Source organism: Camelus dromedarius, chromosome 12 (assembly GCF_036321535.1).
Source record: "Camelus dromedarius isolate mCamDro1 chromosome 12, mCamDro1.pat, whole genome shotgun sequence".
NCBI classification, from domain to species: domain Eukaryota; kingdom Metazoa; phylum Chordata; class Mammalia; order Artiodactyla; family Camelidae; genus Camelus; species Camelus dromedarius.
The window spans coordinates 11,404,481-11,427,090 of record NC_087447.1 but is presented as its reverse complement, the minus strand read 5'-3'; the positions used below and the strand labels follow the sequence as shown (position 1 = coordinate 11,427,090).

Sequence of the window (22,610 nt, the reverse complement as noted above, 5' to 3'; positions counted from 1 at the left end):
ATGTACTCAGAAGTAATGTGTACATCTACTGCATCACCTCCCAATGATCTCTTTCTCCTTTCTTCCAGATAGAATAGTTATGATAAGGACAGACTTTCAACACTCTGTCTGATGGTAGAAAGACACAATGTGGAATGAACCTGGTCCCAGAAGGACCAAGACACATCAGCGGTCTAGATAGCTCATTTTGACCTTGCTATATTATCTACCACTATTTGAGAAGTAAATTGCTCTCTTTTTCAACCTACTGTATTTTAGCTCTGTTAACAGCAGTTTAACCTAATTTCTGGTTGTGATAGATAAACTATGGGCAGAAATTCTATGCAGACTTTCTCCTCAAGAGGTGGATCTTTTTTCATGCTTGGATCTTGGTCAGCCTTTTGACAAACATTGATTAATATTATATGGTAGAAAAAATGTTGGAAGTCTAGACTTCAAGAAGCCTTTCAGTGGGGGCAGATAAATTATGAGTTGGGGATTAACCAATACACATTACTATGTCTAAAGTAGATAAACAACAAAGACCTAATATATAGTACAGGGAACTGTATTCAATTTTTTATAATAAGCTATAATGGAAAAGAATCTGAAAATACCTGTATATCTATGTATGCGTATATATAACTGAATCACTTTGCTGTATATCTGAAACTAACACTGTAAATCAATTACACTTCAATAAAAAATTAAATTAAAAAAAAAGCCTTTCAGTTTCACTTTCACACTGTGAGAATTCTGGCCTGAAAATATTATTAAAGAAAGCTTGTCCAGCCTGTAGAGGACGAAAGTCCACATGGAGAAGAGGTAGATCATGGCTGGAATCGACATCCAGAAATGTGAGGCCACCTTTAAGCTTTCAGCCCAGCTGGCCATGAAGAAGATGTGCAACTTCATAAGTGATTCCATGTCAAAGCAGCAAAGTACCTGCCCTGCCAACCATCCAATTATGAGAAATAATAAACTATGCTTTTAAGCCACTAAGTTTTGTGGTAGTTTGTTACAAAGCAATAGATAACTGATTAGCTACACAAATTGTATAATCTCTCTGATTAAACAATCTATGTTCTGAACAGAATCTTCATCTTCTCAGTGGCTTTCCTGAAAGCATTATTAACCTCTTTATTCCTTAGAGTGTAGACAATAGGGTTCAACATGGGGATTATTATTGTATAGAAGACAGATGCCATTTGGTCATTGTCCATAGAATGACTAGAGCTGGGTTGTAAGTACATGAAGATTACAGTTCCATAGAATATGGTGACAGAAGTGAGGTGAGATGTGCAGGTGGAGAAGGCTTTCTTCCGTCCTTCTGCTGAGTGCATTCTCAGGATGGCAATGAATATGAACAGGTAGGAGGTCAAGATAACTATAAGGGCAAAAAAGACATTGAAAGCTGCTAAGATAAAGAGCACAATCTCATTTACGTAGATATCTGAACAGGAAAGAGCCAGGATTGGGGGGATATCACAGAAGAAGTGATGGACCACATTGGAATGGCAGAAGGAGAGGGCGAAGGCAAATCCAGTGTGGATGGCGGATTCAACAAAGCCCCAGACATAGGAGCCTATTGCCATCTGAACACACACACTGGTGGTCACAGTGGTGGTGTAATGTAAGGGCTTACACACCGCAGCATGACGATCGTAAGCCATGACAGCTAGTAGAAAACAGTCTACACTGGCAAAAGCCACAAAGAAGAACATCTGAGCCACACATCCCCCATAGGAGATGACTTTATCTCCCATGAGAAACCCAGCCATCACCTTGGGGGTAACAGCCGAGGAGTAAACACAATCCACCAGAGAGAGGTTACTGAGGAAAAAATACATGGGAGTATGGAGGTGAGAATCCAACAAAATCAACATGATCATCCCAAGATTTCCAATGAGAGTGATGAGATAGATGAAAGTGAATATTATGAAGAGGGGAACTTGCAGCTCTGCGGTGTCAGTCAGTCCCAAGAGTCTAAACTCATGCACCTCAGTGGTGTTCTCCATGAATGTCATTGGAAATTGTGTTCACCTGTCAAAACAAGGGAAGCAAAATGGATAGTTTACTGATGCATGGAAGATGACTCACTGCACACTATGTCACCTGAATGACATGAGCACAGTCTGATTTCATTACTAATGCAGGGCTTCCAGTCACCCTGAGACTGGCAGCTTCTGACCTCCACCTTGAAATTTGTAAGCTTATGCCCTGTATTTGTTAGTTGCTGACCCTACTCAGATATTCCAAATGACCACTCAGTAATCTTCAAAATATTTTTTGCCTATTTTTATTTGGGTTGAAAGTTTGTGCTTCCTCTTACTTTTATCACTGTCATTCTTGGGTGAGATGGCACTGATATTAACTGAGCACTTACCATCTGCCAGGTACTCTGAGAAGAATAAATATTAACTCATTTAGTCTTCCCCTATTAGGTAATTACTTGAGAAAAATGATGTATTACTGCCTTTCTTCATGTGAATACTGTGAAGAATGAGATTTTTCTACAAGCAATGGTGATCCACCTGAGGTTTAAGAAAGGATAGTTTTTCTTTCATTCTTCAGAGAAAATTGTCCCTTCATTGAAAGATATGCCCCTAAAAGTATAAAAATCTCAAAATTGTGACTTTTTGAACATACTTTGTCCTGTACAGTGTATGCCCGGCTTTATCCTTCTGAGGGAGGCAGCACAGAATGGAGGAAGATGGTCATTCTCATTTTATTCCCTTGGAAAAGCAACATACGTGTTGATGAGCTCTAATTGCTTCCTCTGAAAAAATAAAGTGGACATTGTATTTCCTACTCTTAGTATGCCACAGGAGTCTTGCAACAATTTTAAAAGGTGTTTGAAGACCAGCACCGGTATTTGCACAGGAAGTATACTGTGGTGATAAATAACATGGTCTCTGGAGTGACCTGCCTGACCTGGAGTGGCATTGTCACTTGCTAGACAGGTAACCTTGGACAATTCACAACCTCTCTGTGTCTCTCTGTGTCCCTGTTTAAAAAAGGGATGATAATAATAGTAGATCACAAGGATGTTTGGAAAATTTAATGAGTTGATATTTTTATATCACTTAGAATACTGTCTAACACATAGTTAGGATGCAGTAAGTCTTAATTATGACTACTATTAAATAAATATTATTATTATTATGAATAGTAGTCATAATATTATATAAGGTTGTTGAAAAAATAACAAAAGAAGCTCAAAAAATAATTGGAATCACATTACATGGGTGAGTGACCTGACGACTTAACTTCAAAATCATTTAATCAAATACTATTTACAAATATTGACAACAAAAAACTGCAGGCTGAGATTTAGGGATAATAACAGGTACAAATTTTGAGATGCTATCTTTAGGGCAAGACTTCTGCAAGAAGAATCTATTAAAGGTTGTATTGATTATTTCACCCAACTGTATTTATGAAATAACCTACCGGATTTTCCAGATCCATCTGGAAATGGATAAATATCTGATCAAACCTGATAAAAGTCTTCAACATACAACCCCTTAATGTCAGAACTATTCAGCCCTAAGCTCTCTTTCCCTCACACTCCACATGTAGTCCATGAGCACATCCTGTTATCTCTACCTGCAAAATATATCTTAAAATCATGTATTTGTCACCGCCTTTGGTATAACCATTTCATGCCAAGTCATCATTTAGGTCATACCTGGTAAGAACTGAGGCCCAGAATGAGACACTGGCAAAGTTAGGGAAAGGAAATCTGAGTTAAGATGCAGACATGGAAGCTGAGAGATGGTGAGGGCTAAGGAGTAGGATGCTAAAGGATGTTGAAGTTTTATCTTTTCAATTTGATAGTAAGTGTGTCCTAGAGGCCAGTCTTTTTTAACCGCAACAACAATAATATCAGAAACATAATGGGTAGCCTCATTGCCCTCCATGCAAAGCACTACTGTCCTAGTCCATAGAGATTTGAACCTTTAAAGTCTGCATAATATAAACAATATGTTATATTGCCTTGATTTTTTTCTGTATGACCCAATGTGTTCAGTAAGCAACTGAGCACATACTAGATAATAATTAAGAAGACTAAATGATTAAATAATTCCATAAGTCAATCTGAAGTAATAAAAAGTATTTGATTTTGGGGCCAGACACCATATTTGAATTTCAGCTTTTTCATTTAATAGTTCGAACATGATTTTAGAATTCTCTAACGGTTTCTTTTTTCAATATGGCAAAGTGAAGGTAATAACTACTTTACAATTATTGTGGAAGCTTTGCTGTGCTTGTGTGTTTACATATTCATTGCCTACTGGATTGGAACTTGGAAGAGCTCTCATTGACTTATCATTATATCCATGTGTCTAACACAGTGTGTGGCATGTACCACAGAGTCAATTACGTTCTGTTGGATGACTGAGCTAGTGAAGAAATGATTGCTATCACTTTATAAAAGTAGCTCTGTAGAGACTAATTCCCAATGAGAGATTGAGCAATATCTTCAATGACAGGCTTTGTGACTCCAAGTGGAGAATATAAGGGGGATGATTTTCATGCATTTCATTGATATTTTCATGAGACTATATGCTTCATTAATATATTCTTACCCAACATATTCTGTCTTTTATTCAATACAGTAAATGCCAATAGCTTTCTTAAAGTTCCCCTGAGAATATACAGTTGACCCTTGAACAACACAAGTTTGAACTGCACAGGTTCCATTATATACAGACATTTTTTTTTCACTAAATACATACTACAGTATTATGTCATCCATTTTTGATTGAATTTGTGGATGTGGAACCACAGATACGGAGAGCTGACTGTAAACCTATATGCAGATTTAACCTTCACATTGTTAAAAGGGCAACCTTACTCAGTGAAATATATTTAAATCACAAGATAAATACAGAGAACAGATGGGTAAGGTTGTTAGAGGTGGGGGAATGGAAGGTGGGTGAAGAGGGTCAGAAGGTACAAACTTCAGTTACAAAATAAGTCATGGGGGTGTAACTTACAGCATGGTGACAATAGATAATAATACTGTATTGCATATTTGAAAGTTGCTAAGAGAGTGATGTTAAAAGCCCTAAACACAAGAAAAAAATGTTTTATAACTATGTATGGTGACAGATGTTAACTAGTTATGTTCTGGTGATCATTTTACAATATATACAAATATCAAAACATTATGTTTTACACCTGAAACTAATATAATGTAATTTATCATTATACCTCAATGAAAGAAATCACAAAAGGGATATATGTGTATTTATTAGAATATTATCAAGAAGAATATTCCATGAAATGCCTTTTTGATAAATACTGATTTAAACTTGTTATATTCATCAAGCCTCCAACAAATAATCCCACCATGAATTTGTTTTGAATAAATAACGTTTTGGGGAATGAATTTACCACAAATTGTCCTAGAACAGTATTTTACAAAAGGTAGGTTATGACTATATAGATGGTGAAATCAAATTGTGAGTCAGGATCAACATTTTAAAAAAAAAAACGAAATGTAATGAAATACTTTGCACTGCTCTTATTAGTGATAATTGTTACTGCGTGTAGCATCTACAATGTAAGATGTTCTTCTAAGTGTTTTGCATATATTAGTTCATTGAAGATAGAAAAGCATAGAAAGTAAAGGTGCATTGCAAAAGAAAAAGAAGCACGGCTCCGTGAAAGTTTTGTTTCTGCTATATGGGTGTGTGTGCGTGTGTAGACAGGTGGGTGGGTGTGCTGGGTGCCAGTATAAATCATATTTTTTTCTGTGGATCTCTTGCTCAAAAAAGTCTGAAATCTTTGATCTAGAGCCTCTGACAATCCTGTGCAAAGTTACACATAAGAATATGCTTTAGTAACACAGGATCATGCACTTCATATTATGTTCAACAACCAGCTCAACAAACAGTTCATCCAGTAATTTATTCATTCACTAATTTATTCATTTATTCACTCATTGCCTCAATAAACCTTTATTGAGTACCCACCATTTTCTAAGTACTCTCCTAAGCACAGAGATTTAATATAATAAGGAAAATAACATCCTCTATTATTTGAGAAAAATTATCATTTCCTAATTAATGAAGGTTGTTACAAGATCTGGACTCTGGCTAAACAGCATGAAAGCATGAAACTTGGAATATTAAACTCTGAAAAATCCGTGGGGAGATGTTGCCCTTGTAGCTGTACACAGCACATCTTGTCATACTGCTGAGCTAGAAATTCACCTTGCTCATCAAGGAATGTGATGCAACTTTACTTACGGTCTTTAAATTGCTAGTCCCACTCAGTAAAGAAAAGGTCCTATTGAAGTGTTTTCTTAATGTCTGCTCACAAAGACTGAAGCTCTCTAAAGGCAGGGAAATACAAGGAAAAGGTAATTATTAGGTGAAGATTATAAAATACTCTTGCATCTGTCACATGGAATGCTGCTGTGAGGACAATGAGAACATGTTTGCATACACCCTACTAAGTGCTGAGCGGAAACAAGAAAGGATCGTCATACTCACCATGGACATTTTAGCTTGGGGTTTTATTCCTGATCATTGTCTCAGGTCCAGAGTAATATGCCAGTGAAATAAAGTCACTTAGTAAAATAAGTAACCCTTTGCATTAAGAACAATAAAGGAATGCAAAAGGGCCACTGACACATAGACTAGTCCCTCTAAAATGATGTGAAACAGAATCATGTTGGGATGTCAGAGGCCAATCAATGGGAACCAGACAGATTCATAAATAGGGGAAGTTGTCAGCAGACTAGGTACCCAAGGGAATAACCAGTCTCTCATTCCAGTCACCTAGAGGAGAAGCAATTAAACTCTCTGCAGAGAACCTACCTTCATTTGTGAAGGCATAACACTGATGTACCTATATCACTTAGCATTATTTCTTCTCCATGGTGCAGACATCTTCAGAAGAGATTTGGCATTAACTTTCTTGATGGCAATCAGACAGAATCATGGAAAGGGCAATGGAAACTATGCGGGGACATTAAGTAAATTCTGTTGTCACACAGCAATATGATGTCCTAAAGTCATATTAAGAAGGGTACAGGTCATGTAACTCCTCTGTACTTTGGGTCCCTCATTTATAAACAGGAGATGATGATGGTTCCTATATCCTATGGATGTTATATGGAGCATATACATTAATATTTATAAAGTTCTTAAAACAGTGTCTGGTATATAGTAAACCCTTATCAAGCACTATAAATAATGACAGAATCTTAATTTTTGTGAAAGAGCCTCTATTCATTTCTGAAAGTTTCAAATCTCTCTAAAAGAAATTATTTATCCCGTAGGGGCCTTAGAAGTCACCGTGAGTTAATATCAAAGACCCGGCCGTGTAGTTGTGGGGTTGGGGTGTGCATTAATAATTAACAAACTGAGAAATAAGACAAAGGAGAATCAAAATATGAGCTGCTTAAGCTGACAAAGAAAATTGGAAAACAAAGATTAGTCTGTAGCATATTCAGTTTGCCCAGTGAGTTACAGCCAAAGCTGAACAACCCTGGGACTCACTATAAAATTTCTAGATGTATTTCTATGTGGAAACACTGACATGACCACCAGGAGCTTGCATCTGATATTTTTCTGGAAATCTTTTACTCTGACTCTTCCTATTTTTGATAATTCCCCACTATGTGCATTTCGGTTCATAATGTACATTTTGTTTACAATGTTTACTCTTTGATCAAAAACATACTTTTGAACAGATGAAGACACTGCTTCAGGAAGTAAAGTATATTGACAAGGAAGTCACTGTGCCAAGAAGATCTAAGAGGGTTAAATTGGGTTATTGTGGATCCTAAATAATTAAAACACTAACCCTAGAGACATTATTGTCTTATCTGTGTCTGAGGAATTCCTGGAGAGTGACCAAAAGTATGGAAGATGACTGTCCCAGGGAAGATGGAGACTGCAGTGAGGTGGGAAGCACAGGTGGAAAAGATGTTCTGGACTCTCTTGCCTAAGCACATACTCAAAATGGCGATAATTATGAACAGGTAGAAAATCAAGGTCAAACAGGAAAACAAGAAAGATGTTGAAGCTCGCCACAAAGAAAGAAAGAGCTAAGTTACTGATAAGTTTATGTGAGCAAGAAAGAGCCATGATTGCTTGCTCCCTCAGAAAAAGTGATGGACCATATTGGACAGACGGAAGGAGAGGTAAGTTGAAATCAATATGGATGGAGGCATTCGGGAAATCCCACAGACCTAGCTGTCAGTGGTGGCCACGTGACCAAAAAATGTATTGTCATAATAGTGGTATAGCACAGAGGTTACACACTATTGCATAGCTGTCACAGGACAGTGAAGCCATATCAGGATCAAATTAAATGCATAATGATCATGCTTTACACTAAGATATGGAATGCACGTCACCTTTATTATTGACAGATATTTTCTAGTTTATATTCTATACGGACATTTTGAATCGTTTCGGCTAGATGTATAAGCAATATGCATGAAGTAATTTTCCAAATTAAATCAGAGAGTAAACTTTTATATAATCTCATATTAACGTATTTTATGACTTACCAAACAGAATTTGTTTGCTGTTTACTTGCCACTTTACAAGACATCATTTCTGAAGAAAATACATGAGCTGATTTGAGATTACCCAGTTGACAGAATGTCTAGGAAATCACTGTGCCAAATGTGGGGCATGCAAGCACTAAGAATATAAACTATTCCAGCAAAGCAGAAAATAAACTGTAACACTGGAAATATTCTAGAAGCATATTTAGAAGGTTACTATAGGTAATAAACTATATTGAGCCTCAATGGCTCAAAGATTTAACATATGCTACAAATGGACTCAAAATTTATTTGTACATTTAATAATTGTTTATTGAGAGTTGATTATGAAACATACTCATTTAGATGCTGAGGATCATGAGATGAAAAATACAAAGTCACTGCTCTTATGGAGTTTACATTCTACTTAGGAAAAAGAGTTAACAAACTAGTGGACAGATAAATATACAAGGGTGAGTGTTGATAAAGACTATAAAGAATAATGAAGGGTGAGGAGCTGTTTTTTTGGGGAGGAGAGAGGGACTATTTTATAAAGACAGTCAGGGAAGGTCTCTGTGGTAGGGTAACACTTAAAGACATCCTGACTGTCGAAGTAGGGGAAGATTCCATTCAGAGGGAACAGGAAGTACAAGGGACCTGAGGTGGACATGTATGTGGAGTTGCCAAGAAATAGTGTCAATGGAGTGGGGGAGGAAATTAGGGGAGTAAAAAGAGATGACTTAACTCAACTAAAGTAGGAACAAACGAGAAGCATTAACCATTTCAAAGCATCTGCAGACTGGAAAACATCCAACATTATCGATATTCTCAGTGCATTTTGTAAACATCATGAAAGTTTGTGGTCATATACGAATAATCGAAAACGCTTTTATTTCTCCCCATTTTTCTCGTATTGCAGTTCTTTTGTCCTTTTGAAAAATTGTAATTTGGACATTCAGTTCTACAAAATGATTCAATCAAGACAGAAACATAACTCCACTTGAATGTGATATTTATGTGTCTTTCAATAAAATGTGCCCCAAAAGCACATACTTTCATTTAGCATTATTATATAACTTTTTCTCCAGTTAAGACTCCGAGAACAGAAATTCAACTAAAGAAATAAATAAGATTAGACATAAGTTTATATTCTATAACCTTAAAATTATTTTAAATTATTGTATTATAAACTACCTACACTACAAATTTACCTCGACCATGTATAAGTGACCATGTATTCATATAGAGCACGTGTATGTACTTCTGTTCGTGAGCTTGTTTTTTCCACAGAATACATTTCTCTTTGTACTGGCATGTGGTAGAGAAAATGCCTATGTAACAAGTAAATGAGTCAAAAGCCATTAATAAGGTTTTTAAGAAGCAAAACCCAAAATGTCTTATGATTTACTTGAGCCATATTAGCTCAAGTATTACATTTCTGGACATAATTTAATTTTAATAGACAACATATTTTTGAGTGGTAAGGGTATAATTATAGGAATTAAATGCACTTTAGGGCTAAAAATATGAACTGAGAGAAATGAAACTAGATTATTGTGTATCGTGCAACATTAAAATCATTAAAATCCCAATCATAGATAGAATTTCACCTCGCCCAAGCCCTTCTTAAATGCATTTTTGACCTCTTTCTTCCACAAGGTTCAACATGAGGATAACCATAGCATACATAGAATAAAGATGCCATTAAGTCTGTGTCTGTAGAATGACTGGAGCTAGGTTATAAGTACATAAAGATGACTGTCCCATAGAAGAGGGAGACTACAAGTGGACAGAGCTTTTTGGTACCCCCTTAGTTGAATGCATCTTCAAAATGATGATAAATATGAAAAGGTAGGAAATCAATATAACCAGAAGATGAACAAAGACATTAAAGCTTTAAATTAAAACAAGAACCATCTCACTAATGTGTTTATCAGAGCAAGAGAGAGCCAGGACACCTGGAATATCACAGAAAAAGTAATAGACCATGTTGGACTTACAGAAAGACAGACTGTGTCTCCAACATGGATGGAGGCATCCAAGAAACCACATACAAAGGAGCCTAGAGCCAGATGTGCACAGACACTTGTCATCATGGTGGTGGTGGACTATAACGGTTTACACACTGCTGCATGGTGGTCATAGGCCATTAAGGCCAAGAGATAGTTTTCCACAACAGCAAAGGCTGCAAAAAAGAACATCTGAGCAGTACATGCATTGTAAGAGATGACCTCATCTCCTCTAAGGAACCCAGACATCACTTTAGGTGTGACAGCTGCAGAGTAACCAAAGTCCACCAAAGACAGAGTAATGATGAAAAAATACACTGGAGTGTGGAGACAAGAATCCAACAGGATTAATGTGATCATCTCCAGGTTACCAAAAACACTGATGAGATAAATAAGGGCATACACAATAAAGAGGGGAATCTGAAGGTGTGGGGTGTTGGTTAGACCCACTGGTAATGCATGAGAACCTCAGTGCCTTCATGTCATTGCCAACCCTTAGTATCATCTATACCAGAGCTGAGTGTTCCTGGCAGAATGAAGCATCTGAGTGAAGGTACTTAGGCTGTGAGAAAGATACATTGTTTAAGGAACTAAGAGAAGTCCATCGGGTCCGCAAAACATTTGGTAAAACTATTGGAAAAGTCCAAGTCTCAGCTGCCTAAAGCTGTGACATTGAGGAAAGTTAGTAGAAAAATCAAAATTTTTGAAGGATATCTAGAGAATAATATGTGGGCTTTGAAAAATTCTGATACTTTCCTGGGTATTGAGAAGGCTAAGCACATGTTTAAAATTGCCCAGAAAAGAACAGAGCAGATGCCAATTACTCATTCTTGGATGGTCTTGAGGACCTACACAAACAGAGAACAAGAGCCAAAGCAGATTTTTCAACTGCCAGACTTTGAGTATCATCCCCAACCTACATGTAGAACCTCTCATCAAAATGGATCTAAGGAAAACTCTGACAAATGGTTGGCCAGTAATACAGTGACAACCCCTAAGAAGACAGGCTTATAAATAAAAACATCTATAAATAAACAAACAAACAAACAAATAAATAAAGTTTATTGAAAAAAATTAAATCGACTGGGCAGAGACTTCAGTGCCCATAAGAGCAAGTGAAACAGACTTTAAAATGAGTACTACAGTCAGCTCACTAAACAAACAAACAACAAATATTGAACAACTCCTGGCTAGGCAGAATTCAGTTTCTACACTATACTGTCTAAAGTGTCCATTTATTTAACAAAAAAAAATTGTGAGGCATGGAAATTAAGAGGAAAATGTGTCCCCCAAAAGTGAAACAGCCATCAATAAAAACTCTCTGAGGGTGTCCATATATTTTCAAAGAACTGAAGGAAACAATATGTAAATGAAGGGAAATATAACAATAACTCATCTAATAGAGAATATAAACAAAGATATTAAAGTTATAAAAAAGAAATAATTAGAAATTCTGGACTCATCATTTAACTTTATCAAAATTCAAACATTTTCTATGTTAAAAGACACCATTAATAAAATAAAAAATCACACCACAAATTGAGACAAAATGTGTATAAATCAAATATCTGATGAAAATATTATTTTGAGAATATGAAAATTTTTACAACACAGTAATGAGAAGACAAACATCTCAATTAAAAAGTGGGGAAAGATGTGAAGAGAGTTTACCAATAAATTTATATGAGTGCCTAAAAACCATGTGTGAAGAGGTAGAAATGATCAAAAATCATAAAAATTGAAATGACAATGAGATACCATTTCAGACACACCTGGATGACTATAATGGAATAAATTGATAATAACAGATATTCATACCCATGCAGTGAAGTGAGAATCCTCATACATTATCGGTAATTTTTGAGTTTTGGATTGCTTGAGGCAGAAGAATTGAGCCAAACTCTTTTAAAAGGTAGAATAAAATCCCCTGAACTCTCTTTATACAAAGGAAACAACTGCTGGAAGAGGGAACTCTGTTTCAAAACAAGGATAATCTCACTCACAAGACATAATTCTATTTTGAAGGTAATGGAGTGAAATGTTAGAGGGCTGGACTGGAGAATTCTGAATTTTGAGGAGACAAAGACTCAGTAGAGTTCCAATCTAAACTCCTGGGAGAAGACAACTTAAATTTCCAGCTAATCACTATACAGACTCAATTATCAGTGTGTCTAGGGGATAACTTTATCGTCTCCATCCCATCCAGATGTGGCTCCTTCTGATCCAACAGCTCATGAACTGAAAAGAAAACTTAGCTCATCCCCCATACATATCCAATGTATAATGTTGAAACAGAAAGATAGTAAGGGTAAAAAGCCTCTTTCTTAAAGTAGAATAATGGAAGATATGTGAGTCAATCCTGAAATTTTGCTGAGTTAGCATTACAAAGACACACACACACACACACACACACACACACACACACAAAACCTTGAGAATGATAGATAATTGCTCATTAGATCTTGATCTGTCTCTTAGTTAAGAACATTTTTCATTCTTTTTCTTAGCATCTGGTTCAATCTTCTGGATATTGCTTTCTTAATTCATTATTTTTTATAATGACTTCAGAAGTAGTGGTTAAGTGTCTCTTCTCCTTGAGGAATATCATTTTGTGGCTCACTTCCATCTGTGCAATTTGGAAGTCAAAGACTTCTAAATGAAGGCATAGCTTTTTAAGCAATGCAATCCTTTCAAAAATATGGAGGTTTCTTACCATTTTCTCTCATATTCTAGTAATCACATGCCAATTTTTTTTCCTAGCTATAACTCTCTAGCCTGCTTCATTTATTTTCTTCCATAATCCCAACCTTACTGTTTCAACCTGACAGTGGCTGTGCAAGTTATACACTGCTGGTAACACATTATTATATTATAGCTTTGAAAAACAACTAGTTTTATTTGTTTATGTGACATTCAAAATTGGAATCTGAAACAAAATAAAAGGACATTAGTGGAAAAAACTAATGAGCTTTGACTAAATCTCTGACTTTTTAGTTAACAGCAAAGTACCTATGTTGAGTTACATTTGGGAAAATGTACCACAATAATGTAAGATTAAAAAAAAAAAGAAAAACAACCTTAGCTATAAGCTTCTTGAGCAAACTGCGTGAGTGCTATATAGAAATTCCCAATCTTTGAAATTTTTGTGTCAATCTTAAATAACTCCAACACTGAAAGTTATTAAAAATAATTTTAGTGGTAAGGCCTTTACATAGTACCATAAAGAGTTCAACAGACTTTCTTTCCATTGAAACAATAATATAAATGATGAAAATTATATTTTAAAAAACAATCATTTGTAGGGGGAGGGTAAAGTTCAGTGGTAGAATGTATGTTTAGAATGCATGAGGTCCTGGATTCAATCTCCAGTACTTTCATTTGAAAAAAAAAAATTAATTACCTCCCTACCACCCCAAAAAACATTTGAAGTTCCTTGAACTTGTCCTAATTTGCATCCCCATGTTCACTGCAGCACTATTTACAATAGCCAAGATATGAAAGACATCTAAGTGTCCATTAATAGATGAATGGATAAAGAAGTATATTCCACACACAGTGGAATATTACTCAGCCACAAAAATGAAAATTTGCCATTTGTGATAACATGGATGGACTTAGAGGGGATTATACTAAGTGAAATAAGTCAGGTGGAGAAAGACAGATACTTTATGATTTTACATATACATGCAATCAGAAAAAAACAAAACAAATAAACAAAAACCAGAAACAAAGTCATAAATATAGAGAACAAACAAGTGGTTGCTGGAGACGAGGTGGTAGGGAGATTGGCAAAATAGGTGAAGGGAATTAAAAGGCACCACCTCCAATTATAAAATAAATAACCTATGGGGATGTAATAAACAGAATAACTAATATAGTCAGTAATATTATAATAACTTTAAATTGAGAGAGATGGTGACTAAACTTATTGTGGTGATCATCTTTAATGTACATAAATATCAAATCACTATATTATACATCTGAATCTAACATAACATTCTATGTCAGTTATACTCCAATTAAAAAAAAAAAGCTGAGGGAGTTCATCAACGGTAGACCTGCGTGACAAGAAATGCAAAGGCAGTCCTTCAAGTAAAAATAAAAGGATGTTAGACAGCAGTGCAAAAGCATATGAAAATATAAAGCTCACTGGCAAAGGTAAATATATAGACAAATACAGAATCCTACAATACTGTAATTGAGGTGTGTAAATCACTTGGAATTCTAGTATAGCATATAAAAGACAAGCAGATAAAAATGATTATAACTATAATACTATATTACTGGATACAAAACTTTAAAAGATATACTTTATGATATCAATAGCATAAAGAGGGGGGAGGTATAAGGGAATAGAACTTTATATGTGACAGAAGTTGAAAATAGATTACTATAACTATAAGACGTTTTATGTAAGCCCCATGATAATCACAAAGAAAGTACCAGTAGGAGATACACAAAAGAAAATGAGAAAGGAATCAAAGCCTATCACTGCAAAAATCAACGAAGCACAAAAGAAGTCATCAAGAGAGTGAAAGAGGGAAAAAAAAGCGTACAAGACAGAAAACAACAAAATGAAAATAGCAAGACCCTCTGTGATGGTTAATTGCATGCGTCAGCTTGAGTAGGTCAGGGGATGCCCTGCTATGTAGTTAAACAGTATTTCTGAGAGTGTGAAGATGTTTGTAGAAAAGATTGGCATTTGAATTAGTGAACTAAGTAAAGCAGATAACCCTTCTCAAGGTGGGCAAGCATGAAACAAAAAGGTAAAGGAAAGTGGAATTCACTCTCTGCTTAACTGCTTGAGCTTAAAGACTTTCATCATCTCCTGCCCTTGGCACAAAAAAGCTTGGGGTTTTTGTTTCGATGATAGAACTCTACTATATTGTGATTGTAGTAGTGGTTATATGACCAGATAAATTTGACCAAATTCTTGGAATCAATCATACACTAAAAATTATGGCTTGTTAATTATTTGTAAATTATGCTTAATTAGAAAATTGGAAAAAAGAAGAAAAAACAAGCAATGCAAAAAGCACATGTACACCCTCAACATATCCAGCTAGATCCCATGGACAATTTAATTACTTCTCAACTAAAAACGTGGAATGAGAACTGTGAATGCCCTCCTGGGGAAAAACCTCAGAGAATTCCATGTTTCTCTAAATTCCCTCCTGGTTCCCATGAATTAGCCTCTGAAATCCCAATACGACTGAACTTGACATCATTTTAGGGGGACCAGACTTGGCCATCATTTATTCATGTGATTGTTAGTAGTTGTAAGTACCTGTAGGCTTTCCCCGCCACCCACCTATTCTGAGGACTTGCTATGAGCCTGCAATCATGGCCAGAGAAAACTTCTCAAGATAAAAATTATTTTGATTAATTTTAAATGTGAAAACCTCCCAGTAAGGTGTTTTACACAGCTTCCCTAATTTGCTAATCATAGGCACAATTTTGTGAAATACATGGAAGAGGTTATTGTATTACTTATTTCTCTAATAAGAAGACAAGTGACTCTTTCAAAGGCATAGTAAAAACCAGTAGTGGATTCAGGATTTGTAAATGGGTTTCTAACTTTATGTTGGACTCTTTCCTCCATCTTTACCTGTCTGAGAGGTCTGGCCATCTTTTGACCAGTACCTGATGAAGAATATCTCTAACAGTATTCATTATTCCACAACTAAATGTCTGAGTTCAGACTCGTTATTCAGGATTGACTTTGTTTCCAGCAGCAAGGTAAGCTTCTAAGTTTCATATACATCTTTAGTGAGAAGCATAATTCATGCAAAATCTATGGGGCAGCTATGTCTACTATGATTATCTGAGCACAGAAATAAAGGTTTTGAACATTTTTTTTCTAAAATAGTAAGTTGAGACTGAGGTTTAAATGTTAAAACTTCCATCAGTAGGGAATTTAGTGCTACTTATGGAATATAATCATACTGCTTTCCTAGAAAATATTAGCAAAATAGAAAAAAAAAGGATAGGCGATTCTGTTATTAACTCTTAATTTCACCTTAATATTTCTTCACTGGGGGCAAAAAAAAAAAAAAACCCGCAGAAAAGAAGTTCTTAAAAAACCAGAAGAGAGGAGAAAAACCCTTATTTATTTAAATCATAGAAATGTTGTAATCAAAGTAGCAAGATCCTATGTCCACTGTAATCTTTTCCCCATAATCTCATCCTTACTATTACTAGCATTTTTACAAATGATAATAGTAAAGTGGCTAAAAGCACAGGCTTTTGGTTTGGTCACAGCTGGGTTTGAATCCTAAATCCTGAATCAACCTCATACTGAGTAACTTTACAGCTTTATATAGCTTCTCAAATCCTCAGTTCTCTTAATGGTAAAATGGGAATAATAATACTGTCTGCCTTAAAACATTACTGAAGTTTCAATGAAAACATACGTGTATTTATATACTTATATATACATATATAAACATGAATAAATATATAAGCACACACATGCATAAATACAATTGTAGATGCATATAGCTCCTAATATGATTTGATAAACATACTGCATTCTACAGGTGGTTATGATTGCCAAAGCTTGGCAAACATAATGATTTTAGGGATGAGGCTTGTAAAATGAAGATGTGAAAGAACTGGAAGAATGATAGCAGAGAATAATGATTGTCAATTGATAGACATCCTTCTAAAGGCATAAAACTAAAATAAAGAAATTTAAAACACTCTTCATAGACAAGAACATTATTCAAGATAAACAGCAAGGTCCTTCTGTATAGCACAGGGAACTATATCCAATTGCTTGTAGTAACCTGTAATGAAAAAGAATATGAAAAAGAATATGCGTGTGTATATATATATACAGTTATATATATATATATATATATAACTGAATCACTATGCTGTACTCCAGAAACTAACACAACATTGTAAAGCAACTATACTTTACTAAACATTTTTAAAATTAAAAAAAAAAATGTAACCGTGGAACTCACCACCAAAACAGACCTGCAAGCTAAAGGCAGTCAACAAACTAGGAACTGTCAACCCTTGATCTCTGTGGTCCAAGTATGAGATGATTGTAATGAGAAAAAAGTTGAGTTTAAGGAAGGAGACTCTCTCAACTCGTCCTAAAATTTGGATTTTAAGAAAGAAAATAAGCAAATGAATGACTAAAATGACTAAATTCTAAAGCATAGAATGACTAAAACAGCCACTCATGCTGGAAGAGACTGACAGACTGAGAAACACCAGAGAACACAAAAAATTTCAGCAGACCGAGTGTGTGAAGAAAAGAAAGTCGAAGAGAGTGGCTACAAGAGTTCAAAACTCATTCATAATTGAATTTCTGAACTTCCTCACCCACCTTTCTCGATCATAGAGGCTATCGTTCCACCCTAATAATAATATCATAATTAACACTTACCAGATGATGCTAAGCACCCAGCATTTTACTCATGGTTCTTAAAGCATTATTTCACTTAATTCTCACAATAACACCTTAAGGTTGATTTCATTACAATCTTCCTTTTGTACATGGAGAAAATCAGAATCAAGTACTTATGTTAGAACCAGTGACTCTTGGGTAGTAAATGGTAGGACTGATACGAACCTCATTCCAGAGTCTAGGCTTTATATCCAGTCTGTCATTTTCCCTCAGAATCACCTCTGCTGGTGGTACATGTCCCTCCTGCTTTAGTTACCACACTAGATCTTCTGTGCATCTACGTCTCAGCTACTTAACTGTGAAACCCCAAACACTGAGTTTAGATCAGTGGAGACAGTGAATAATCATAATTCAGTTAAATTCAATTTTATTTAAATTTAGTTAAGACCAGTAGACCAAAGAACTTCCTGGGTACAAACTTGGCTTTGGCAGTAAAATTTTGTAAACTGAAATACATTATTTAACCTCTGTGTTTCATAAGTTAAATGGAGGTAGCACTAGTCAACCTTAAAAGGTTAACGAGAAAAACAAATCGATATACATGTAGAGTGAATAAGGCAGCTCCTGGCACAAAAGCAACATAGATGTGTAAGCATTTACTAAGCTCACGGAATGGAAATGGCACTTGTCATCTGGATCAAGAGATTACTTTGTCCACATTCTAGTTAACAAGTTTATAAAATTTAGACAGTAGAAGATGAGCTATGAAGATCCTTTAATTTCAACAATATAACATATATCTCTATAATGTATGCATTAAATTTTGTTGTCAAACCCTTATTTGTCTGAATAATATTGAAGTTAGAATTATTACATAATGAAATAATGTACATCTATCTATCTATCGTCTAGGTATCTATCTGTGTCTATTTCTCCACATTTCATTTTTGTTTATCACTCTGTTCCTTTATTTCTTATTACTATAGAGTACCTTGTGATTTCCAAACAACATCCATGGAGAACAATACAGAGGTGACTCAGTTCATCCTCCTTGGACTAACCAACGCTCCAGAACTGCAGGTCCCCCTGTTTATCACGTTTACTGTCATTTACCTCATCAATGTGATTGGAAACCTGGGGATGATCATTTTGATTCTCATGGACTCTCATCTCCACATCCCCATGTACTTTTTCCTTAGTAACCTGTCTCTGGTGGACTTCTGTTACTCCTCAACGGTCACTCCAAAGGTGATGGCGGGGCTCCTCCTAAGAGACAAGGTCATCTCCTACAATGCGTGCGCTGCTCAGATGTTCTTTTTTGTAGCCCTGGCTACTGTGGAAAATTTCCTCTTGGCCTCAATGGCTTATGACCGCTTTGCAGCTGTGTGTAAACCCCTACATTACACCACCACCATGACAACAAGTATGTGTGCTTGTCTGGCCACAGGCTCCTACATCTGTGGTTTCCTAAATGCCTCGGTCCACATTAGGAACACATTCAGTCTCTCTTTCTGTATGTCCAACCTAGTCCATCACTTTTTCTGTGATGTTCCAGCAGTCATGGCTCTCTCTTGCTCTGATAGGTATATTAGTGAGCTGATTCTTCTTGTTGTGGCAAGTTTCAACATCTTCTTCGCTCTCCTGGTTATCTTGACTTCCTACCTGTTCATATTTATAGCCATCTTGAGGATGCGCTCATCTCAGGGACACCAAAAGGCTTTGTCCACCTGTTCTTCCCACCTCGTTACAGTCTCCGTCTTCTATGGGACAATCATCTTTATGTACTTACAGCCCAACTCCAGTCATTCCACGGACACAGACAAAATCACATCTGTGTTCTATACAATGGTCATCCCCATGCTGAACCCCCTGGTGTATAGTTTAAGAAACAAGGAGGTGAAAAATGCATTCAGGAAGGTAGTTGAGAAGACAAAATTGTCACTTCACCATTTGAAGTTGTAGGATCCAAAATGACCTAGTTTCATTTCTCCCAGATTTTTAACATGATAAGGCCCACCCTGCACCAAAATTAATGAGATAATGCCATTTCTCTTTCAAAAGTCTATCTTTTTTCAAGAGAAAAAAAATATGATGTCCAAATGTGTGATATCTGAATGAGGATGTCCAAAGGGGACTTCAAGTTTTTTAGTGCCTTGCTTGTAATAAACCTTATTTATTATATTTAAGTTATTCATATGTTCATATTTACTCTACCATATGGAAATGCAAGGATATATGTAAAACATTGGAAACACAAGCCCAGGAGTAGACGCATGTGTAAGAATCTCATTAAATACACACACACACTCACACACACACACACACACACACACACAGCAGTTAGAAATCTGTCAAAGTAGTTGGAAAGAGTATGGATAATTTTTAATAAAAAGTTAAAATAATTTATGTTCAGAATATAAATGTATGCCTGACATTGTTTCTCTAGTTGAAAAATTATTTCAAGAATCCAAACTGAAGAAAAACGTGATATGGATTTTTAAAATAAAGATATATGTTTTTGTTAGCAGATTTTATTCAGAGCTACACATGTACAACATTTGAAAGGAATGAATAGTTCTGTGTTCAGTAAATCATTTGGTAGAAATGGTATGGACATAGGATAATTTTGAAAAACAAGAAGGCCAGAGTACAAGAAAGGATGATTGATTAATAATAAGAAAACTTTCTGATTTTTCTGTATATGATGACCTTCTCTTACATTTTGAAAAAGGTACACTGAGTAATAACAATTTTATATGTTTTTCCTCTCTGGAAACACCATGACATGGCTAATGCCACTTACTTGAGGATACTTCGGTTTTAGATGAGCTACATCATGACTTACCACTCCGCTACTTTTTCACTCCACTTTGTTCACACTGATTTCTTGCTATTCCTGGACAACTCCAAGTGTGTTTCTTCCACAAGGTCTTTGTACTTGTTGTTACCAATGTTCAGAAATCTCCCTCGCTTCCATCAGGTCTTTGCCCAAATGTTATCGTATCATAGTCACACACACCCTCACGGACACCATTCCTTCCTTTTTTTTTTTTTTTTTTTGATGTATAGTTGATTGATGATATTATCTAAGCTTATAATTGTTGCTTATTTATTTTATACATAGTGGTTTGTGTTTCTTAATCCCATACCCGTGTTTCCCCCTCCTCTCTTTTCTCTCCCCACTAGTAACCATTAGTTTGTTCTCTTTATCTGTGAGTCTGTTCCTGTTTTGTTATATATCTTCACTTGCTTTTTTTATTTAGATTCCACATATAAATGATAATGTAGAGTATTTGTCTTCATCTGTCTGAGTTATTTCACTAAGCATAATACTCTATAGATCCATCCATGTTACCGAAAATGGCAGTATTTCATTCTTTTTATGGCTAATATTCCATTGTGTATGTGTGTGTGTGTGTGTGTGTGTGTATACACCACACCTTCTTAAGCCAACCTTCTGTTGATGGGCACTTGGGTTGCTTCCATGTCTTTGCTCTTGTAAATAGTGCTGCTGTGAACATGGAGCACATGTATCTTTTCCAATTAGTGTTGCAGCAGTGTGTAAACCCATTTGTTTATTTCTGCTTTGATTTCTATTGCTGTGGTAGACTTCTCTAGAATATTGCTAAGATTTTTGTCAGAGAATGTTTTGCTTGTGTTTTCTTCTAGGAGGTTTATGGTGTCTTGTCTTATGTTTAAGTCTTTAAGCCATTTTGAGTTTATTTTTGTGTATGGTGTGAGGGAGTGTTCTAACTTCATGGAGCTGTCTAACTTTCCCAACACCTCTTGCTGAAGAGGCTGTCTTTTCCCCATTGTATGTTCTTGCTTCCTTTGTCAAAGGTTAATTGGCTGTAAGTTTGTGGGTTTATTTTAGGGTTTTCTATTTTGTTCCATTGATCCATATGTCTGTTTTGTGCCAATACAGCACTGCTTTGATTATTGTAGCTTTGTAGCATTATCTGAAGTCCGGAAAGGTTATTCCTCCAGCTTTGTTCTTTTTCTTCAGTATTGCTTTGGTGATTCTGAGTCTTTTGTGATATCATATAAATTTTAGGATTATTTGTTCTAGCTCTGTGAAAAATGTCTTGGGTAATTTTATAGGGATTGCATTAAATCTGTAGATTGCTTTGGGTAGTATAGCCATTTTAACAATATTAATTATATATATATATATATAATTATATATGTTCCATTACATGTGTGTGTGTGTGTGTATGTATGTGTGTGGAATACTAGTCATCCCTAAAAAAGAATAAAATAATGTCATCTGCAGCCATGTGGATAAGTCTACAGATCGCCATACTAAGTGAAGTAAGCCAGAAAGAGAAAGACAAATACCATATGATATCACTTACATGTGGAATCTTTAAAAATGACACAAGTGAACTTATTTTCTAAACCTAAACAGACTTACAGACAGAAAACAAAATTGTGGTTATCAGTGGGGACAGGGGGAGGTGGAGGATATGCTGGGAGTCTGGGATTTGTAGGCACTAACTAGGTACTAATATATATAAAATACATAAGTGACAAAGTCCTACTGTATAGCACAAAGAACTATATTCACTACCTCATAATAGCTTATAATAAAAGAGAATATGAAAAAGAATATATATATATGTATAACTGAACACTATGCAATACATCAGAAATTAACACAACATTGTAAACTGACTATACTTCAAAAAAAATAATTTGAAGAAAAGAGTTCCCTTCTATGAAAGAGAAGAATGGAGATACACTG

General features: G+C 35.5%; 2 protein-coding genes and 1 pseudogene across 2 annotated transcripts; 1 reads left to right on the top strand and 2 right to left on the bottom strand.

The window, feature by feature from the left end:
- Positions 1-1,058: 1,058 nt before the first annotated feature.
- Positions 1,059-2,006, bottom strand: LOC105094976 (olfactory receptor 5B2-like). Its single transcript, XM_010987085.1, has one exon. The coding sequence runs from the start codon at positions 2,004-2,006 to the stop codon at positions 1,059-1,061; it is 948 nt and encodes a 315-aa protein (XP_010985387.1).
- An 8,094-nt stretch (positions 2,007-10,100) lies between these two features.
- LOC105094975 (olfactory receptor 5B2-like) lies at positions 10,101-17,858 on the bottom strand (annotated as a pseudogene).
- A 1,022-nt stretch (positions 17,859-18,880) lies between these two features.
- Positions 18,881-19,828, top strand: LOC105094973 (olfactory receptor 5B2). The gene has a single exon (XM_010987084.3). It carries the CDS (start codon positions 18,881-18,883, stop codon positions 19,826-19,828), a length of 948 nt encoding a protein of 315 aa, XP_010985386.2.
- The last annotated feature ends 2,782 nt before the right edge of the window (positions 19,829-22,610 follow it).

Excerpts from the sequence above, each read along its gene's own strand:
- LOC105094976 (XM_010987085.1), bottom strand. The coding sequence starts at position 2,006 with ATGACATTCATGGAGAACACCACTGAGGTGCATGAGTTTAGACTCTTG.
- LOC105094973 (XM_010987084.3), top strand. The coding sequence starts at position 18,881 with ATGGAGAACAATACAGAGGTGACTCAGTTCATCCTCCTTGGACTAACC.